Source organism: Uloborus diversus, chromosome 5 (assembly GCF_026930045.1).
Source record: "Uloborus diversus isolate 005 chromosome 5, Udiv.v.3.1, whole genome shotgun sequence".
Taxonomy (NCBI): Eukaryota; Metazoa; Arthropoda; class Arachnida; order Araneae; family Uloboridae; genus Uloborus; species Uloborus diversus.
In genome coordinates this window covers 54418720-54441010 of record NC_072735.1, presented here as the reverse complement: position 1 = coordinate 54441010, position 22291 = coordinate 54418720, and the positions used below count along the sequence as shown (strand labels likewise).

Sequence of the window (22291 nt, the reverse complement as noted above, 5' to 3'; positions counted from 1 at the left end):
TTTGAAGTTGCCCCCCCCCCCCTCCCGCATGTTACAAACTCAATTTAGTTGACCACTTGAGAGGTGGTAGATCCAATTCCCACGCTAATTGGTTTTGTGCACAGGGGCTGAGCGCGATTGACGTCATCCCGCCTCAATTTAATTTTCATTTATGTCTTTGATTTCATATGTTTTAGTAATGCTATGTGCAAAGTTAGACGTAGCAGTACTAAATTTTGTGTATAAAATCATCTATATTTTCATTTATCAGCTTCAGCTATCCTAATCCTGGGATTTTGTATTGTATTTTTTATACTATTAAATGTTTCAATGCAAGTTATTGTGTTTTTTTTTTTTTTTTCTGGAGTTAAACAGTCCAATAATTGTTCTGTGTAAAATTTTTATTACTTGTGTAAAATTAATTTGTAAATATTACTGTTAATACATATTTGTGTTTGTATACACACTCCATACTAAACCAATTAAAAAACACTGCGGACAGTGCCTTTGGCGCTCTTTAGTGTTGAATTTACTACTAACTCATGTTGAATTATAGTCAAGATTTTCTTAATGTTTTGTTATGACGTTTGTAATTTATGTTTTATAATTTGTAAGTTTTTTTTTTAACTTTATTTTATTTTGCTTACTGCTATGTATGTGTATTTTATTTTGCTTTGTTAATAAATCTTAAATCTTAAAATCTATCCTAATCAGTTTCGGTATTCGAATGCCGATTCCTTAATACCATATTTGATCACTTATGGTATTAGGGGAGCGTGACCTTGCATCAGTGCTTGAAGAGGGACGCAGAGCCTAGGATGTTGAGAACCACTGATTTAGGGGAGGGGCAGCAAGCCGGGGACCGTGCTCAAACACACATCCAAAGGACAGTCATACCTTCCCCCCGTCCTATTAAAGACAAAGATAACTGCACGAAATCGCGTTTTTAACCTTTAATTTCGGAAATATTCCGAGAAAAAGCCTCCGATACCCACGCTCTTTCCTAATGTCACCAATGATAATTTAAAATGTCACATGTAGGACTTCAATTTCGAAAATTTTCTTGAAGAGAGGCGCTGACGCGCCCCAGGCCCCATATACCTTAACTTATCCAAGCAGACTAAAATGACGTCTCCAAGACTTCAGCAATTACTTATATGTTCCCACTCTCTTGTGTAATCATGCTAAATAAGCTTTAAACTGTGTTTAGATGGAGGAATTTCCGAATCTCCCACCCCTATCATCATCAAAGACAGCTAAAAATTGCGTTTTTAGATCCTCAATGTGGAGATATTTCTGAAGGAGAGCACCCAACCCTTTGCCTACTTTCCAACTACAATAGCTCAAAATTGCAACTTTGAAACTTTAATTTATACAATTTTCTGGGGAAAGCCCCCATATACTGGCTTTCCTCCTAACGTTAACAGAGATAGCCTTAATAGAAGTGTACTTATGTTTTTAGAAGGGGGGGGGGGAGATTTGTTTATTTTCCATACTTGAACCAGTTATTTCTAATTCTTTCTTCTTCCAACAAGTTATATGAGGCATTCAATTACTAAAGTACTAAATAGGTTCTTCGCAGTTGTTCTGTTGTTATTCCTCCTCCTACTCTACTAGCGATTTCTACTTGGTTGTGGGTATCTAAGAACACAACATTTTTTACCATGCGCGGTGTGTGCGTCCGCAAATAAATTTATTTTTGTTTCTAGGTTAAGGATGCCAAATCAAATGTAATTTCTGCTAGACTTGTGTGTTGTAGAAAAACTAAATTACTGGTTGTCTTAAATTAATAATGCATTGCAGCTTCTTTCCTTTGTTTCTTTTCCAGGTTCTCTCGCACCTGCCAGCCTTTCGAAGAAAGTGAAGGTTTGTCAAGGGGCCGATTACGATCACGTGATTCCCGCCCTTGGCACGACGTGGGCCCATTGCGTAAACACTCGCCTCGTAGCTCAGTTCCTGGATGCAGATAAACGCCAGGTGTGCCAACCTGTTGATCTTTCGTCTCACCCCTAGCTGAGTATTTCGCCTGAATAATAACCTGCCTCTCCATTTCCGTCAACATTCGTAATTTCCACTTGATAAGCGTGCTGAATATTTTAGCCAGCTTGTTCCACTTCCTGGCGTCCTAAGGTTAATCTGAATAACAGAATATAAAATCAATGGGTTGTTCATATAGCCTTGTAAACTTCATACTGAAGCCGCCTCCCCCCTATTTATTGGCAATTTTTATTGGTCCCATAAACAGTAGGGCGCAACCAAATCCCTCCTGCCCCCTCCCCACGCCACTCAGAACCTTTATCCTCGAGCCATGTTGCTAGTCCAGTCCTAATATGCCAATACATATAAACATAACGATTTTTGTGTGTGTGGGGGGGGGGGGTAGTTATGGTTACGCCATTAAAACCGTTGAATCTGCACAAGTTCTATGGTATACTGTTTTTTGCGTAAAACTCTTTCACCCATTTTCCTTAGAATGAATGCATAGCAATTGTAACCTTCATAAACGATTCTCTGCGACATCGGGAGACAATTTCGAATAGGGAACAGACCAGGAATGGTGAACCTGCTTACTTTTTGAGTTTTTTATGCAGCCCTACCAGCCATTTTGGATTCCAAAAAACATTTTCAATTACATAAACCGTTCAACTAAGTATCAGTATCCTCAGACTCCGTCTAAGACTTTTGAAGGTGCTGGGCACGAACTCTATTTGGTGCTCCCCCCCCCTCCCGCGCTAACTTAGGGCTATCCCACTCCAGGCCTCCCCTGACTATTATGTGACTCTGATAAGTTGAATTACTCCATCGAAAAAAACTCAAGCTACAGATAGGGTGCCCCCCCCCCCCAAATACTGGTTTCCTGGGCCTGTGCTCCATGTGCCCATACCTTAATTTGGCCCTGTACCATTCTGGCTATTGTACATTAGTGTCTTAAAAATTGTATTACATTTCCCCCTCCCCCTGGTCTAGAAAAATAGTATTTTCCGAACTGCCAAGTTTTATGCGGCCTTTTCAGTGTACAAAAGTCCCCCACTATTGGGATAGGCATTACGCAAGGACTTGTGCGAAATTCGCATGTTCCTTTCAAGTCTATAGATTTTTGCTCAATTTCAAGAAAGGTTCTTTACTTTGGAAATTTGTTACTTTTATTTTTCTATCTTTCTTTCTTAACACAGATAAATAAAAACGGAGATGTGTACCTGAATCCAAAACCGTGCCTCCCCCCCCTCCCGGCCTGCTGATGTTTTTACATTCCATGCTAATGTGTTACGTAAAATTTCCATAGAGTCACCTTTTGCTCCCCCCCCCCCTGCTTCGCTCCACAGAAAAGTTCAAAATGACGGGTCGCGTGAATCAACGCGGAATGACTTTTCCCCTCTCTTTTATAGTCTCGATGTTAAGTCTTAATTTTTGCTTTTAAAGGTGATTTTGACTAGGCCTAGAAAGAAATAATTTGCATTTAGAGAAGAGATATTCTCCATACTGAAATGATTTCCTTCCAGAATGGTATTTCTCACGAATTCTTAAAACAATCAACATAAAGTCAGGCTGTCAGGAAATGGCACTTGACCACGCTTTATTTCAGAAACGTCCATTTTCGTAAAGGAAAAATACGCAGAGGAATATTGAGGAACTGAAGTCGAAATTCAAGAGCTTGAATACATCACCTTGCGGAGATTTAAGAAATGAGCCAATGAGCTAAAAACATTTCAGTTTAGTGCGGTGAATGCAAATGTCCCAGTGTAAGAACTTACGGTAGTCTGACCCTAAGGTACAGATTTAAGGCGCAATCAAATTCCAAATGAAATTGCAGGATTCATTTGATTTAAACGCAAAACGGCAGAACGTTACACCAAAAAATTATTATAAATACAAACTTTTCCAAAACTAATTTTATTGGAGAATATATTTAAAGAATTTATCATTTCAGTTCTTAATTTAAATGAAATACCGCATCAAATGAAACTGTCGTTCAAATATTCATCGAACAGTTTCATTTAAGCACATTGTCCGTCATACAGTTCATCAATTGGTGCCGTCTAGGTGATCTGACCGTTTAGTTTTCATCCGAATAGAATATCCCATAACTGGAACTAGGGCTGCAAGTGTAGTGACCGTTTTGTGTATCTGGATGAGCAATCTCTTCAACTAGCTCCTGAACTCTGTTTCTAAACCGCAATTTCAAGTGGTGGAGTATTTTGTTGACAAAGGTCAAAAGACTTCGAAAAATGCATCATCAGTGTCATCGGATCTACGTTCTTGTACGACTCGCTCCGACCTCCGACAAAGAAGCCTTTTCGTTCGGAATTTGAATCATTTTCTGCTTGTATTTTGCATTTATATCATCTCGCTTCCGTTTTTGAGGCAAACTGAAAATATCATCCTGCTCCGTTTCTGGATCCGTTTTAAATGCATGTTTTTCCTCTGATTGAACACTCTCTATAGGTTATGTTCCAGTTTTATCGATCATTTCGAAAGTTTCTATGTTCTGAACCGTTGAAAGAGACGAGGATTGGGTTTTTCTGGGTTTCAAGTGTCTCGATTTGACGTAGTTCTCTAAAAACATTAGCGATTTAAAAATGACCACTTGGCTCTCTATTGCTGCCAGAATCACCTGGATGATTTGGAGGAATCTTTCCCACTTCTATTGCGAACTAATCTCCAAGATATTTCCGTTTTTTCCGCAGAATTGTATCTGTAAAATAATAATAACATATATATTAGTTTCTGACGAATTTTAATTACATTATTTGCAATGAAAATTAAAGTAGGAGCTTTTTAAAGGAACAAAAAAAAAAAAACAGTTAATTAATAAATTTGAAAAATACTGTTCCTTATATAGTCACAGGGGATATAGTCGGCTCGCTTCACTCGCCAGCCTGCGCTCCCCCCCCCCCCAAAAAAAAAAGTTGGTGGGTGTATGAAATTGGTGGCTAGGGTGCGTCTTATTTTTAAAGGTGTTATTTTTTCATGAGGCACCCTCTCATTTTGTTCCTTTGGATGAAAAAAAATTCTCATATCTGAAAAATAAAAATTGAATAATATTTAGAGGGTGCTACCACTGCTGCAAATTTTGTCAACTCTCTCTCTTTTTTTTTAAATTAATTTATTTAGTCCGGATAATAAGTAGCAATCAGTGAAAAGTTTGTTTTGTCACACGGAAGTAGCAAAGAGAAAAATTACAATATTGCTTTCGTTTCCGATTAGTCTAACATGGCCTCTGAATGTAACGGACTCCAAGAAGATTCTTCTTCAAAAAGAACAAGTCTCCGACGTATTTTTTTTTCCCCCGTCGCCAACACGGCCTGGTGACAGTGATGTTCCCATCAATTTTTCTGAGGCTATACTCCCAGTAATCCATTTCGCACAATATTTGTATGCGATCATACAATACATAATATGCCAAAATGAAAAATTTTGAAGCTTGAGGGTATACGCTATGTGTCTAAAAAATGTTCGGGAGTATACGGCGTATATCGAGTATACCCTGGGGCCTGGGAACAACCTTGCCTGGCGACCGGGAATTGTCAGACCCTGATTTTTTTCTCTACCAAATTTTTGAGATGAGTCACTATTGTCACCTAGAGTCCCTAACGGCAATATGTGTATCCACCTCTCATTATTTTTTCTTTATCAAGTTATACTAGCTTTTTGTAACAATTTCATTGGACTGACTTATTGTTGATGCCAAAGTGCCATCACTTTCAAATAGGTTTCAAACTCATTAAATTTGGGAATTGAGTTGCTCAAGACGAGTCCCCCCCCCCCCCAATAGCAGTGGCGTAGCTAGACCCCGACTTTCGGGGGGGGGGGTTACTTCTTTTACATATATATATATATATATATATATATATGATCGCTTGGAATTTTTTCCTTTTCTTCTTTTTTTTCTTTCTCTTCTCTCTTCTTTTTCTCTTTTTTTTTTTTTTTGAGACTAACGTTTCGGGGGGGGGGGTTGTCCCCAAAACCCCCCCCTTAGCTACGCCCCTGCCCAATAGGATCATATAGCATACCAGAAGAGTAGTGAATAAAAAAACTTTAGGCTAATATTTGCGGTGTTTTGGTTCTAGACTCATTGGAAAGGAATAAAATTATAACGAGGCTGTTCTCTAAACCCATTGATAGAGATTGCTTGCTCATTCTAAGGTCAATCGCAAGCTAAACATCTGACGCACTACGCAGCACAACAGGAAACAGATGCACTTCCACGCTCCCTGAATTTCTAGATACTAGACAATTTTTGCTCCTGACACCATTTCCGCGTTTCTGGGTCACTCAACCGAAACGATGAGTGAAAACAAAAATTAACCCTTTTAATTGAGCTTTCGAACTTTCACCTTGGGTTTTTCGCTTTTGATAATTCCGAACTCGTTTTTCATTTGTTTGTGTATTGTCTTTCCTTCAATTCCTCTTTTTTTTTTTTAGCAGCTGGCAATATTGTTGATTTTTGTAGCGTTGTTAAAAAAGCTAAATAGAAATTAATCTACAGTCGACTCCCGCTACAACGCCATTCGACTTACGCGAAAGGGCTATAACGCGAATTTTTCGCGAGTAACGAATTTTAGAGCTAACGCGAATTCCGCTCCGCGAAATTAGTCTACTTATCGCGTTGTTAGTGCATCAAATAACCACTCAGTATCTTTTATTTGTTTTATTTTCATACCAATAATTAGAGATGATGACATATAATGAAGCCTTAGTACGCTGTTTCATCCAAAGTTTGAAGATGGGAAGAAAAAGAAAGTTTCTGAAGGAAAAAAAAAGGTTATGATTATCAATATGCTTGAACAACTACAAAACGTCCACGGTAGCACGACAATAAGTGTGAGTGAATCTTCGTACGTACAATTAAAAGTCAAAACAAAAAGTTATCCGTAAAATATCAGAACTTAGTTCCAACATTCAAGATTGCAGAGTTGTGTCTAAGCAAAGCAAATATACACAGAGGCGGATCAATTAAAGGGGGGGGGGGCCTTAGCGGTAAAAAATTTGCCCACCCCCCTCTTAAGTAAAAAAAAAAGAAGTTCCAATAAAATAAAAATAAAGTATAAACAAAAATTTAAAGCAATATCGTTACACAATAATTTTTATTTTTAGTATCTAACTTATATAAATTTTCGGCGTGCTTTACTGGCAGCAAAATCGTCAATTATTCTTTTAGTGTCGATGCGATTTAACATATCTTCCTCTATGTATAAAATCGCCAAGTTATTTAATTTATCTAATCCCATTTTATTTCTTAAATAATTTTTCACTATCTTCAAAATATAAAAAGATCGTTCGCCAGACGCATTCGACAATGGAATAGTTAAAAAAAATTTCAGCAATGTTTCCATGTTCGGAAATGTACAGTAAGACATTTCTTTCGCTGCGTGATAAATTTGATAACAAGAGTCTGGAAGTGAGTCTAAAGTGTCTGGATTTTCTGGTGTTGTTTCAGAGGCGTTTTTTTTTTTTTTTTTTTTTTTTTGAAGGAACATAATCAAGTGATAAAATTCATCTTCTAAAGTGCAAAAATCAATATCATTTCTGTAAATTTCCGTCAAACTTTTGAGTGATGTTTTTATTTCTTCTGTAGATATGTTTCAATCAAAGAAGATCCGAAATGGCTCAAGGGCAACTTCATATTTCTGAACTCTTGGAAGAGATAACTGTGCGTTTATGCTGTCACATATCACAAAAAAAGAATTAACTTTAAAATCGTTTCTGATTGAGAGCTCGTGTCCTGGTTTTTTATTTTCATCAAAAAAATAGTTCCTCTTTCGACGTCTGCTAGTTTGCACATCCTCTTCAGTAAATGCTAACCCTGAAATATCATTGCTTCTTTTTCTACTCTTTCGTATTCTTTTCGAAAATTAATGATGAAATTTTCTAGCGATTTCATTAAACTGGACCCTTTTAAGAGTTCACACTCTATTGATTGCAATGATTTGCTAACTGCATGTATTCGTTGCAAATAGTGTTTCAAATCAAAGTCATTAAGGTAGTTTCATATTTTACCTTCTTCTTTAAGAGTGCTGTCGCCTCTAGAACTGTCGCTTTTTTCTCTTCTTTCGCAGTACCAATTTCTTACAGAGCCTTTATTATGTATGAGAATCCAAGTTTTATAGCCAATACCGCATCTGCTCTAGCTGACCACCTTGTGTCAGATACTGATTGCCTCTTTGTGTACACTTGGAAGCCAAAATGCTCCATCGATGAGTTGATGCAGAGAAAAATGTAAACAGCTTCTGCACAAACATAAAATATTTAATTGCAGAGCTACAACTTTCTGCTACGAACTTTCCCATTAAATTTAAGGAATGGTTCGCACACGGAATAAGTTTGGGACAGTACTTTCATTTCGACATAACTGCACGGGCCGTTCGTTTAATTTCAGTTAGTAATATTTGAAACCAACAAATTCGACCTTTGCATTCCATTCAAATTTCGGGGTCTTATGGCATAGTGGTGAAATTTTTGGGTCGCCTAAATCGGGACTCACGGACCTGTTGATCAAGGGCAGATCCAGCATCTGGTTAAGGAGAGGTCATTTCGGAAGTCATTTTTTGGCATAAAAAGAGCATATTTTGGAGGCCCGTAAAGTAGAACTCATGGGCCTTTTGGTAAATCAGGCCCTGGCTGTAAAAAACACTCGTTCATTCAGTTTCAGTTGGTAAAATCTAAAAACAACGTATTCGAACAGATTTTAGTCAAAGTTCGAGTCTCTACGGCATTGTAACTCAAAATATTGGTTAAAAAATTTTGGGGGCCCCCTAAACTTGACCTCATAGACCTATTGGGTTAATCAGATCTCGACTGTAAAAAATATCTGTATTTTAGTTACAGTTGGTAATTTCTAAGACAAACGTATTCGAGCTTTAGATTCTAGTCGACTTCGAGGCCCTATGGCATCGTAATCTTACTACTATTATATATGCGAAAGTTTGTCTGTATGGATGTATGGATGTTTGTTACTCTTTCACGCAAAAACTACTGAACGGATTTTGATGAAACTTTACAATAATATAGCTTATGCATCAGAATAACACATAGGGTAGTTTTCGTCCCGTTATGGGGGGCAAAACCCCCTTAGGGGAGCAATAAAATACAATTTTCGTATAAATTCTCTAATATGGGGATGAAAAAATACTTGCACATATTTACATTATATATCCATCGAAAGCTCTGATTTTATTGCTAAAGATGGCACCAGTTCGAAATTTCTAAGTAGAATAAAAAACGAGTTATGAGCTTTTTAGTTCCATGTTCGAAGGCTTTCCTCAACTTAATACAGTATTTAGTGTATCATCTCAACTCCCTGTCGATAGCGACAATTGTTGTATTGTTGACTATCTTTGCTTTTCGTGACTGTTCAAGGCTTTTCTCAAGTCAAATCGTGAAGTAAGATTTTTGCACAAGATTGGCAAATAATATATGGATTTGGCTGATTATTTTCCATTTTAATACAACTTTGAGGCAATTAATGCGTTTTTTTTTTTTTTTAATTTGTGTTGACTGAGTATTTAATCGATCAGCAGGGATCTAGCCAAACTTTTTTTATGGAATCATTTCAATATCTAAGGCATTTGGCAATTTTTTCAACTGTCGCTGTTTGTGAAGCTAAAGAGTACGAAATACTGTTTCTTGGTTTACACCATGTAACCAAATATCGTCATTTCTTTAATATTTCTTTCTTTAAATTTGTTAACACTTAAAATTATTCGCCAGTTAAATCAAGCAAATCCATAAACAGCACAAAAACTTAAATTTGTCTTTGCGTACGATTTCAATTTGAAATGTCAGCGAAACTGGAGACAAACCATTTTTTGGTAAGTATTTGACCTCTGCCTGTGTTGACCGTTAACTTGAATCGATTGAAAAAAACTACATCAACGTGAGCGAAGCCGCGGGTAAAAACTAGTTCAAAATATTGGTGAAAAAAATGTGGGTGGGGGCCCCTAAACCAGTTATAATGGGCCTTTTGGTAACTCAGGCCTCGACTGTAAAATAACTCATTCGTTTAGTTACAGTTGGTAATATTTGAAACCAATTTGTTCGAGCTTAACAGTTTCCAGTCGAGCTTTGATCCCTATTGTATCGCTGAATTTCGGGGTCATGCGCCATCACGGGGCCCCCCGCGGCCGTTTAGTTTGCGACCGTTAGACCCGCCAATGAATATACAGTAAAACCTGTCTACAACGATACTGTTGGGACCTAAAAAAATATCGTAATAGACAGGTTACCGTTATAGGCAGTTTGATTATTCATGCTGACATTTTGCTGGGGCAAAAAAATATATTGTTGTAGACAAGTTATCGTTATAGACCGTATCGTTACACACAGGTTTCACTGTGTTATGAAAATGGAAGCTGCTCTTGTACTGTGGATTAGAGCAGGGGTGGCATTTAAGCATTTCATTTGAGGGGTCGAGTTTCTTAAATATGTATTACTAGCAGTACCTGCACAGCGATGCCCGTGTTAAAAACTTAATGGAAGTCCGTTGAATGAAAAAAAAATTGACGCCCTCTCCCCCTCTGATGTAAAATGATCATTTTTCTTTGTATAAAATGCGTACACATTTTTTCAAAGAAAAAAAAAAACCTATTAAGGTTTCTTTGGAATTTAAAACTTTTCGTCAAATCATTGAATTAAATTTACAGTTGCTTTAAAACTCTATTTAGCGAGTGAAGCGGTTTTTACTACAATTTAAAATATTTCGCAAATAAACAAAAAAAAAAAAAAGATATCAAATAATATCTTTCAAATGTAAAAATAGTTCCGCAACTCTATTGTTTATCGCCAAACTCGCCCAGCAACCACGCTCTCATAATCCATCCGTCTAACGAAAAAAAAAAAAAACATCCAGTGGAACATTTAAAAATCATCGTTAGAAAAAAAGAAGAAAATGTCGTACATTTCACTCTGATAAAAACAAATCAAAAGTTTCTTTTCTTCCAAAATAAATCACCAAAGCAATGATTTACATTTACGGTTGCTTTAAAGATATAATCCTAGACTGAACTGCTCAGCGCCTAACTCGCCAAGCGACCACGCTACCGGAACCCAGCCCTTTTGCAAGTGAAGCGGATGTTTTTTCTTTGGCAAAGAAAAATGTAAACTAATAGCAAAAATACCCGGCGTTGCCTGGGTTAGCAATAATTATGCGAAACAATCGTTACTTGCATTTGTTTTCTGTTTTAAGTGAAAGAACTTAAAACACACCTTTTTGACGCGATTTAAAATCTAGCTTCTTCCTTACTCATAAAACTAAAGTAGCAGTAAGTAAAAAGAGCAAAATAGTATTCATTTAGAAACGAAAACACGAAATTTAAGCGTATACAAATGTGAAGAATTTCCGAAATAAGAAATTAAACTTCACATGTTTAAAAAGATTTATCAGTTAATACTTTTTTTTTTTTACATTGAGTCTTACCTTCTCTGCATGTCTATTGAAGAACGAACTGTTTAAAAAAATGTAGCCGCGCGCCCGTGATCCCCTTAAACTTGCTTTAGTTGTTTTGGAAAATTTCAATTATTGTGGGTTCTTGGTGCGATTTAAAATATTACCGAATTTGCGTTTTGGGATACCTTGGATAATGCTCCCCCTCCTTACTTTGTAAAACGGTATGTTACTAATTTTTGTTAAAGAGATATTGTCGCCATATGCTAAAATACTTTTGGTCACCATAAAATGGCGCTAGACAATTTCATCCGTAATGTTTCGAAAATAAGTAGTAAAATTTGACGTTGGTTTGAATTTGTGCACAAAGTCACATTAATGGAAGTTTTTGTGCTCTTTATGGATTTGCCTAATTTAGTTGCTGGATTATTTAAAAAGTAAAAAAAGTTTTTAAAGATTCTTTGATTGGCGATATTTTGTTTACATTCTGAAAGCTGACAAACATTATTACATAGTCTTTGGCTTCAAAAACCGCGACAGTTGAAAAAAATGCCAAATGCATCCGCTACTGAAATCTTTCTACATAAATTTTGGCGAGGTTTCTGCTGTTAGATTGGATAATGATGAAGTGTCCAATCAGCACAAATAAATATAAAAAACCCAGTAATTACAATTGAAGTTCCGTTTAAATGGAAAATAATCAGCCAAATCTAGTTATTATTAGCCAATCTTGGGGAAAAAACGTTACTTTAAGATTTGACTTGAGAAAAGCCTCAAACAGTCAGACGAAACACAAAAATATTCAACAATTCTAGCTTTGAACTGGGAGTTGAGATGATACACTAAAAAATGAATTGTATTGAGGAAAACTTTCGAACATGGAATAAAAAAGCCCATAACTCGTTTTTCATACAACTTAGAACTTTCTAACAGATGCCATCTTCAGCAGAAAAATAAGCGCTTTCAATGGACACATAATTTTAATATGTGCACATATTTTTTCACCGTCATATTGGGGCATTTATGCGAAAATTTGGACAAATTAGAATAAAAAGGAACTATCAGTCGGATTTTTTTTCGAACTGGTCTACAAACCTCGCCAGTGCCAAAAAGAACAAACGGTGAAAGTTTCAGCCAAATCTGCCGGGCAGTTTCTGAGATCTTAGGGAACAAATTTACCAAACTCCATTTTTATATATATAGACTAGAGTGCGGTACAAAACACACATTAGCTAACAGGGAGTGGTCATAAAATCGGTTTACTATGAATAAAAATTTGTGTTTGGAAACTTAAAATTTTGATTCATTTTCTAATAAGTTATCATACAAAACATCTTGATACTAAAGTTTTTATCCCTCTTGGAAAAGTTTTAATGCATAATTTTTGGAATTCGGAAGAGCAGGAAATCGTATTAGTACTAATCTGTCAGTGCCTAGTGTCGTGCTGTTTTGCCAGTACAACTAAATAGATTTTTTTTTTCCGCCCATTGTGTTTCGAAAATAATTCTCTAACCTCCTGAGACAAAAAAATCTTTCTCTACTAGCTGAGCTGATTAGAATAGTTAAAAAATAATTGAAGTAACAAAGTTATGTATGAAAACACTTTTTATATCATGCTCTTCAAAATCACCCAGGCAACTTCAAAAATTGTGAGGGGCTTAAGTTTTCATCATTGAATAATCTAGTCTCGTCGGCGTTCTCAGCTTCAATGAGATGTCATCTGCATCCAGCTCTGTTATTCACTATTCCAGACTGATGAGTCCATAACAAGGACGAAACTGCAGTCTCTGGATGTGATAACGGGTCTGTCGGTATATTGCATGTAATTTTTCTTGTCTCATGCTAAAAAATTTTCATAACTGAAACATTTTATTTTTCGATTTCAACATCCAATCCAGATAATATAGAGCCAACCATACAGAAAAATAATTATCAAATCTTGTGTTAATTTCGTTCGAAACTGAGTTGATTACTTCATACAAAATATTAAAAAAAAACAATGTTTGACTTTACATCATGTGGCTTTTCGTCACACTTTTTTTTTTTTTTTTTTTTTTTTTTTTTTTTTTTTTTTTTTTTGCGCTTTTTTAAAATTGGCTCGGAGGAAGAATTTTTTTGAAAGGTTTCACGATTGATTCAAATATGCATCTATATAAAATCTAGTTTCAGTTTCAATTGTAGATTGAACTATTGTAGTATGCTGCACAGATCAATTGTAGACTGAACTGTGGTTTGAATATTCCGAAAACTAAGGGTAGCGGATTGAAGATGTTTTGATAGAGTAAAGCATTTTTCAAAAACTTTCCTCAATACAAATTTAATAAAAATTCAAACGAAGTCGTACATGGTAAAGGGCATGAGCTTTTTCACCATTGAAAGAATCGTTTTGCAATAATTCTTACAGTCGTCAAATCACTGCTTTGAAGTTATATAGAGAAGTAATTTTATGGTTTTAACTCTTGAAGACCATCTTCTGTCACGCCGATATCGCATAATTTTAGAGCCCCATAAAAGGTATTTGTTGATATGTTTTTTTTTTAATTCAATAATCACATGCATTTTTAAGAAGTCTCTATGAAAGCATATACAGTAAAACCTGTAAAGTTGACTACCTTTGTAAGTTGACCACCAGCCTAAGTTGACCGCTATTTTCAGGCACAGAATTATATCTATATCATGTAATTCAACCTCTGTAAGTTGACCACCTATTTAAGTTGACCACTAAAGTAGTGCACCGCAAGTGGTCAACTTACACACGTTTCACTGTAATGCATTGAGCAGCTGAAACGTGTTTCTAGCAGAATAAAGCGATAAACACTCATCAAATAAATATACACTTAAAAAATGAGCGTAAAAGTGATTGTAAAATATCAAAGAATGTTCTTGTGAAAACCATACTTCCACACTACTTTGCACGAGCCTCTCATATTGGACATACCATCGTTACACTGGGCACACAAGTATGAAATATTTAGCCAAAATGAGGAAATGTCTTCTTTAGTTAAAATTAACCATGGTTCTCTATCAGTTTTCTATGTTCTGAAAAGGCCGGAAAATACTTCATGAATTTAAGTCATCATCCAAATAACGAAAAACACTTTTTCTAGTCTGGGAATGCGTCGAGTTTCATTAAATAGTTACTGAGAACCAGCGAGATTTTTTAAAATGAACATTGATTTCCGATTTACATAAATTGAATTCACCCATTTTCTATCATTCTGCTTATAAAATTTGGGGGTGCAACCGCCCCCTCTTGACCCCACTATTTGCCGCCCCTGGATTAGAGATCAAGAAGACAGGCTGTTGCATAAATGGAAATGTTGTAAAAGAAAAGGTAAAGCAAACGTATTGTTACAAATTCTGTAAATAGTACTTATTTTTGTGATTAATTTGTTGTAATCTGGCTAAATTTGGCGTTTATTCCATTATTCTTCATCTAAAATTATTGTAGTAACTTAACCTGTAAACAGTTTCTTGTAATGAATATACAACCCCCTTTACATTCAAATGAAGTGTATGGTCGCTCCGTTTCTGAACGATAAGATTTTGTGAATGGAATAAAAAGAAAACATCGAGAAACATTTAGAATTTTGTCGAACTTTCCAAAGCAGTATAAAGGCCGAGTGGCATTTGAATGGGAGAGTTAGTTTTTGCTTTTTAAACTATATGAGCCTTTAGCTCTGTTATTGTGTGTATTAGCCTTTAAGCTGTGTTTTCGAGTATTTGGATGTAAATACGTGTGTAACCGTTAAGTTTACGGTGTTAATTGACATTTGCCTAACTGCTATGGTTAATTTAGCAGCTGCTAATGATATTTCTTGTACATAGTTGTAAATAAATCTCCTGTGTTTCCTCAAGAACTGTGTCGTCACTCAAAGAAAGTTTCAAGTTGCATCGAACGCGTAACAATATTTATTTAAAACTAGCCGCCTGCGGCGACCAGCTGGTTCGCCTTCTTACGCCATTCGCCTTTCTATGCAAGCAGCCACTTACGGCGGCTGTTTGACTAACTTGTCATTTACCTTTTTACTTCAAGTTTGCCGCCTAAATTTGGCAGCAGTTTTAATCAATCCATCTCTATCTTTTTTTGTGCCATTCACATTTTTACGCCAAGATTGCCGCCTTCGGCGGCTATCTACCTTTACGATCTATCTCTAAATTTTTTTATCCATCTTTATTTATTTAAACCTCCCCGCCCATTTCCTAATAAAAACAAAGATCACTCAAAAAACCGTTTTGTAGTGTGCAAAAAGTAGCATTTCACAAAGAAAAAAAATGTCGCTGTTTTTATTTAATTAAATGCGCACAACTATGAAATGTAACGTAATATAGATGCAGCACAACGTCCAGCTTGGGGGGGGGGGTGGAAAAAGAAAAATGCAATCCCTAAATCTTTTTTTAAAAAAAGGAAAGAAAAAAGAAGCAAGCGCTGAACGGAAAAACACGAGGTCATCACGTCATAAAATGTAGAAGTTAACTATATAGTAAAAAAAAGATTAACATTGTTTGCGATTAAGATTCCGTCGTAAATATCGAATCGAAATCCAAGTAGTGACGTCAGAGCATAAAAGATTGAAGAACGCTTTTTTCGAACGATGCGGGGAAAGACATAATGTGTTCCGCATTAAAAAAATGGTTAAAAAAAAAACTATTGTTTATTTTTAAGAACTTTTTTCTTTTGAAGATTGCGAAATGTTTTTACTATTACCAACTTAAATTTTAGAAATGAGGCTTTGATACTTCTCGCAGGATAATAATAGAAAAATATAAAACCCAGAAAAAAATTCAAATTGAAGGTTTTTTCAAAAATTCATAAAAAATACAAAAATTGCTCTATCTTCAAATTTTTTTCATTCATCATATTTAAAATTAAATTTCCAACACTATAGTACAAAAAATATTTGTGCGGTGCGATTGGTTCAGGGTTTGTGAGGTAAAAAGTACTAAAAAGTGCAAAAAAACACACAAAACATTAAATAACTTTTTTTCTAATTAAAATATCAAAAATCGAAGCCCGAGGTGCACATCTTCAGCAGAAACTGTACCTGTATACCAAATTTCATCTTTCTAGGCCTTAAAGTTTTCCCGGGAAGCGCGCCACACACACACACACAAACATCTTATTTTATTATATGTACTAGCCTCCTGCGGCGACCAGCTGGTCCGCCTTTTTACGCCATTCGCCTTTTTGCGCCAGAGTTGCCGCCTTCGGCGGCTGCTTAGACAATTTAGCGACGGTATTAATCAATGTTTTTCTCTTTTTTCTCAATATTATGATTCGCCTTTTTACACCGATGTTGCCGCCTTCGGCGGCTGCTTAAACAAATTTCGTGGCGATATCAATCAATCTATATCTATGTATATCATTAGTAGTTTGAATAAAATATTTTCTAGATCTATCTCCAGTTCCGTCGTTTGGAATATTTTTAAAGGAGGGGGTACGACGTACTCTTCTTGCAAATTTTGTCGAAAAATAACAAAAAGCACTTCCACTTTTATGTGAAAGCATTGTTTTTTCAAAGTCATGGTGTGTGTGGGGAGGGAGGCACTGACACTCCGTTGATATTCCTTAAATGACGGGCATGCCTCTTTCTTGCTGTCCATCTGCTATATCGAACTCTATATTTGTCTATCTATCAATCTATACGATCTGCGCATATCTACCTCCTGACAGTACAATCTTTTTTTATTTATATAAGTACTAATTCGAAAACAAAAACATTTTTTGTCCACTCAACCTCTATCTATCTCTGTATCTACCTAACCTAACCGCCAATTCGTAACAGAAACGAAGATCATGCAAAAAATCGCGGACTTTATTTTTTTAATCAAAATAGCCCTCAAAAATAAAAGCTCTATGTTCCCCGTAGTGTTCAAAAAGTAGTGCTTGCAAAAAAAAAAAGGTGAAGAGAAGGCAAACGATTTCAGTTGGATCACGTGATGAGGTAAACTCAGAACTCAGACGGCAAGCGAACAGCGCTCGTTGTGTTCTGCCATTAAAAAAATTGTAAAAAAAAAACTATTGCGTATTTTTCAAAACTTTTTTCTTCTGAAGGGGGCGGAATGTTTTTACTATTACCAACTAAAATTTTAGAATTGAGGGTTCAATACTTGTCGCAGGATGGGTTTCGAAAAAAACTAAACCCAGAAAAAAATGTAAAATAAAGGTTTTTTCAAAAATCTATAAAAAATACAAAAATTACTCTATCTTCAAAAATTTTTCATTCACCATATTTAAAATTAAATTTCCTACACAATAGTACAAAAAATATCCGTCTGGCGCGATTGGTTCGGGATCTGTGAGGTCAAAAGTACTAAAAAGTGCTAAAAATAACATAAAACATTAAATAACTTTTTTTCTAATTAAAATATCAAAAATCGAAGCCCGAGGTGCACATTTTCAGCAAAAACTGCACCTGTGTACCAAATTTCATCTTTGTAGGCCTTACCGTTTTCCCAGGATGCGCGCCACAAACACACACACACACACAAACATCTTGTTAACGGTCTGATCATGGAGCATAAATCATCACCATCTTTATTTTTCAACCCATGAATATTATTACTGTATCTACTGTACACTGCTATTATAGTGAAGCTTTTAGTATTACTACATAATGTGCGTGTCGTGTTGTTTTATTTTATGTCTTTCTCTTCCATTAATCATTTATTTTGTGCATCTTCAAGTATTTTATGTTGAATAAATTGGCTTTTTTTATTTTTAAAAACTAGAAGTTCAGCTCTTTAGTAAGAAACTGTAATGTATAGTTGAGAAATGCTTTAAAGCAGTTTAAGGGGTGTTTAACTGTATCTAAAAGAATTTGGTATGTTGCTAAAAAAAATTGTATCAGTACATTTTTCTACAACGCGAAATTTCGACTTTCGCGAGGAGTCTTGGAACGCATCACTCGCGTAAGTCGGGACCTAGGAATTAAGATGGGGTCGGGGCTCGACTGTTGAACTAATTGACTCAGTATGTTCAAACAGCTCCTTTTCGTACTCATTCCTGGTTGGGTTTAAGGGATTACCCTGGAAGATAGAGTCACCCCTAAAGGTGTTCCTGGGTTAAGGATTCATGTCTGTTTTTGGATTTAAATTTTGAACTGCAAAGAAGTTCCTTGATTTTAATATTATTTTTCTTTGCAAAAATGTAGAAACTTTTCTTCTCTAGCCATTAATGAATAAGTCATTGAAAATCAAGTTTTAATAACTCTAATATGTTCTAAAATCGGTTTCTTTGAGTAAATATCCTGCTAAAACACGAGGAAAATATCTGAGCCCCCCCCCCCTTAAAATTTTTCTTATGGGCGTCCATGCTTTTTGGGTTATTTTTTCTCTAATTTGGTAGACTCTCATTCATGGGGAAAGCCTCTGTGATATTTTTTTTTGGGGGGGGGGGAGATTATGCCATTTCTCTTGAGTGGGATAGGCAGTGGACATCCCTACCTACGCGGTACAAAAAATGTCACGAAGCTAGAAAAAAATTTTTTTTTTTGGCTGTTGAACCCTATCAGCTTGGGTTAGCCCCCCCCCCCCCCCTCCACACACACACTTCCTCAAAATTATCTTCCTGAATTCATTGCTTTAAAGGTTATTGAAATTTATCCCAAAAGTATGGGTTTTATGTTCAGTAACAGATGTAATTTCTCATTATCCTCACCTTCAATTTCATATTTTCTTATACTCTGCTAGATATTTTTATTTATTCATTTACCCCTTCTTTTCTTCCAGCTGACTGTATCGAAGTCTCCGGTGGCACCTAATGCTTCTGTGTGCTACATGCTTAATGAATCTGGAGTTGTTCTAACGGGTAAAAATCACTTTCAGCTGTGTCTATTTATTCTTGTTAGAAGCAGAAACCGAGAATCCTCAGATCGTTGAGTCTTGGCTGCAGGAGATTCTGTAGCATCTGTGTACAGCGAATAGAAGTTTCTGTTACGGCTCGTGTTTCCTCTTCGAAAACGTATGAGGCTATTATTCCAAAATCAGCGCTAGCAAACTGTACAGTAACACGTAAGTTGTCAAGTCCCTATCATGGACTTACCCAGGTACACATTTCGTTTCATAAAAGTTTAAAAATGGTTCTTAACTTTCTGAAAACCATTTTAAAACGTTTATGAAACGTTTAAACGATACGTGTGCTACCTGGGTTTATCTCAAGGGGGTCCTGTGTTCCTCTCGGGAGCCACAGAAAAATGTATGGGGGCCACAGAAAAAATATTTAAAAAAGGGAGCCATTAACCTTGTGAAGGTGGCCATAGTTTACTTTTTTGAAACTGGTTAAAATCTTTCGCATGGGTGTAAAATATTCTCTTAATTTTGACCCACTGCAAAAATTTTATGTAATATAAGAGGGGAATCAAAATTTAATTTTCCCGAAAGAATTAGAAAAATTAAAATTTGAAAAAAAAAGTACGATCTTTTTCAACTGATTGTGAACCTGTTAAGTGCATTATTTTGCACTCAAAAGAGAGAGCCACAAACAATTTTATTCTTGGTGCAAATGATTCTAGAGCTATTAACATTTTACAGTTAAACTCGAGTATAACAACGAGTGCGAAAGGACTTCGATATTTGCTTGTTATAACCGAGTGCTCGTAAAAAACGGGTTCGCCCAAAGCTTCTAAGAATTAGGACATACTTGCTTTGCTTTTCTAATTTCAGTACAATACGAAAACAGTAGGTTTTTGAGCTGTCTTATTGTGTCTATTTTATGTTATTGTGTTCGAGGAGTGCTCATCGCTCGAAAACCAAGGTCATTTGCACCCCTGGTTTTGAAAATGATTTCTACAGATCAAAAGCTATTGTGTATGTTGAGGTTTCTTCCTCTTGAAGTTCTTCCCATTTATCGTTATCTTCGTCGCTTTCTATCTTTTTTTTTTTTTTAGTTACAGTATCCTCAGAAGCTTCTTTAAATCCTTTATTGTATTTGTTCAACATGAAACAATTTTTCAAAAAAAAAAAAGGGTTATTCATTTTGATAAAAATTTTAGTAAATCAACAATTCATTTCAATTTTAATCACTGTACATATGTTTTTTGTGTCATATTGTATGCTCTTCCACAGAAACAACATTCAGGAATGATACTGTACGAAAAGATCATCAACTGATACCCAGGGGCGTGCACAGAAATTTTAGGGCCCGTCACAAATGACTTTTACTCCATATTGTTTACCCTTATATTTCACCCCTCATTTTGAAAATATTGGGCCCCCTCCAGATTTGGGCCCAGGCCAAGAGGTGTCCCTTCTCCCCCCTGTGCAAGCCCCTGCTGATACCACACACAAATCAGAAATTATTATTCTTGAGTTACAATATCCTTGTTCTCAGGGTTTATGACTTATGACTAACAATCAGTTGACTTCAGAATGCTAAAGTCAATAGAAATTTTATGAATCAAAAACTATTGTTCGTTTTAAGCGGGGTTTGCTCATTAAACGCGAGTTATGCTCCTATAGACATAACATGGTACCTATTAAATATTTCTGATTTCCTCCCTAAATCCGCGTTTTCGTTAAATTGGGGCTCATTATGAGGGAGTTCGACTATATTTAATTTGAATCGAAGAATAAGAATACTTGAACTTAGCTGCACGACAGGGAAACCTTAATTTTTATTGCATTGAACCATACGGTGAAGGTAAACTTGTTCATTAAATTAAATTGCTACTGAACGTGATTGCAAACTACAATTATGTATGAATATGTATTCGTTTAGCTTTTTAAATGTAACCTAAGTTTTTTTTCCTTTCTTTTTCAGATGATGATATAGAATTTGTTAATGCAGCAGATAAAGCGCAACAAAATATATGTACCAGGAATAATTTTTTGACGTCTGAAATCACTGGTATATAATGTCTAGTCAAGCTTCTTTTTTTTTTTTTTTTTTTTTTTTTTTTTTTTTTTTTTTTTTTTTTTTTTTTTTTGTTACATTTAATTTAATTTTACTTTGAAGCTGTTTGCTGTTTAATAAATTATTCTGTATAAAGACTTTTGATTATACGTTGATGCAGTTTTTATTTATTATAAAACTATTGCTAGTCCCTCAACTGGTCTGTTCACCGAAAAGATAAAGTCTGGCCCCGAAGAGTTGGACCATGGCTCTGCCTTGTTTCAGAATTGTCAATTTTCGTGAAGGGGCGATGTAGAGAGGAAAGTTGGAACGGAATTTGAAAGTGCGTTATTGGTTCGGGAGCTTGAATATGTCACCTTGGAATTGAAGAAATTAGCCGAAGAGGTAAAACATTTTAATTTTGTGCGGTCAAAGCAGATGTTTCATTGGACTACTCACATCCTATTTAAGTGGGTGGATCTTGATTTTACTTCTTTCAGCAGCCATTGGTCAGAGATAACAACGACTCCGGTAATTAATTTGAATTGAAAATTGGCTAGAGTAGGGTTGCAATAAAGAATGCAAAGCTTGTCATTTTCACTTTTCACTAACTTAATGCAGTTATTGCTGCAACTTAAACCTTTCAGTTCTAAAAAAATACTTAACGGAAATATACTAGGAGCTTTTCCTTTTTTTTCCCATAACTCCAAAATATGGCACGCATCATTTCTTCCTTCTCTATATCTATTTTAAGGAGGGGACTCATTTTCTCAAATGATTGTCAAAGGTTATTTATTCGCGTTCGGAGTAAAGCTCGACATTGTGAAAGTAAACAAATCGGTCGCCAGAATGTTAGCCACTTTTGCTGATTTTCTTCGGAAAAAAGTAATGAATTACTATTTGACTTGTGCTTTGCCTCGATTTCTTCTCCAGGGCAAACACGTTTTGTTTGCATCCAAAGCTGAGATCGCCTAACCATGGCCCTTGAGCATCAAAAATTTGGTCCGTGGCAGCGGGCCAGATTCTAGATTATTAAATCAACTAAGTTATAATGACTGGGCACGTTTATTCATTCTACTGTGAGAACATCTTATGTATTA

General features: G+C 35.7%; 1 protein-coding gene across 2 annotated transcripts in view; it reads left to right on the top strand.

The window, feature by feature from the left end:
* Positions 1–21240, top strand: part of LOC129222785 (DNA repair protein RAD51 homolog 2-like) — a 56591-nt gene extending 35351 nt beyond the window's left edge. For both annotated transcript variants that reach the window (XM_054857329.1, XM_054857328.1), the window contains 3 exons: positions 1808–1956; positions 19091–19169; positions 21120–21240. In XM_054857329.1, coding sequence (XP_054713304.1) covers positions 1808–1956; positions 19091–19169; positions 21120–21214 — 323 coding nt within the window. In that variant the 3' untranslated portion in view covers positions 21215–21240. The remainder of the gene's footprint in view (positions 1–1807; positions 1957–19090; positions 19170–21119) is intronic.
* Positions 21241–22291: the final 1051 nt, after the last annotated feature.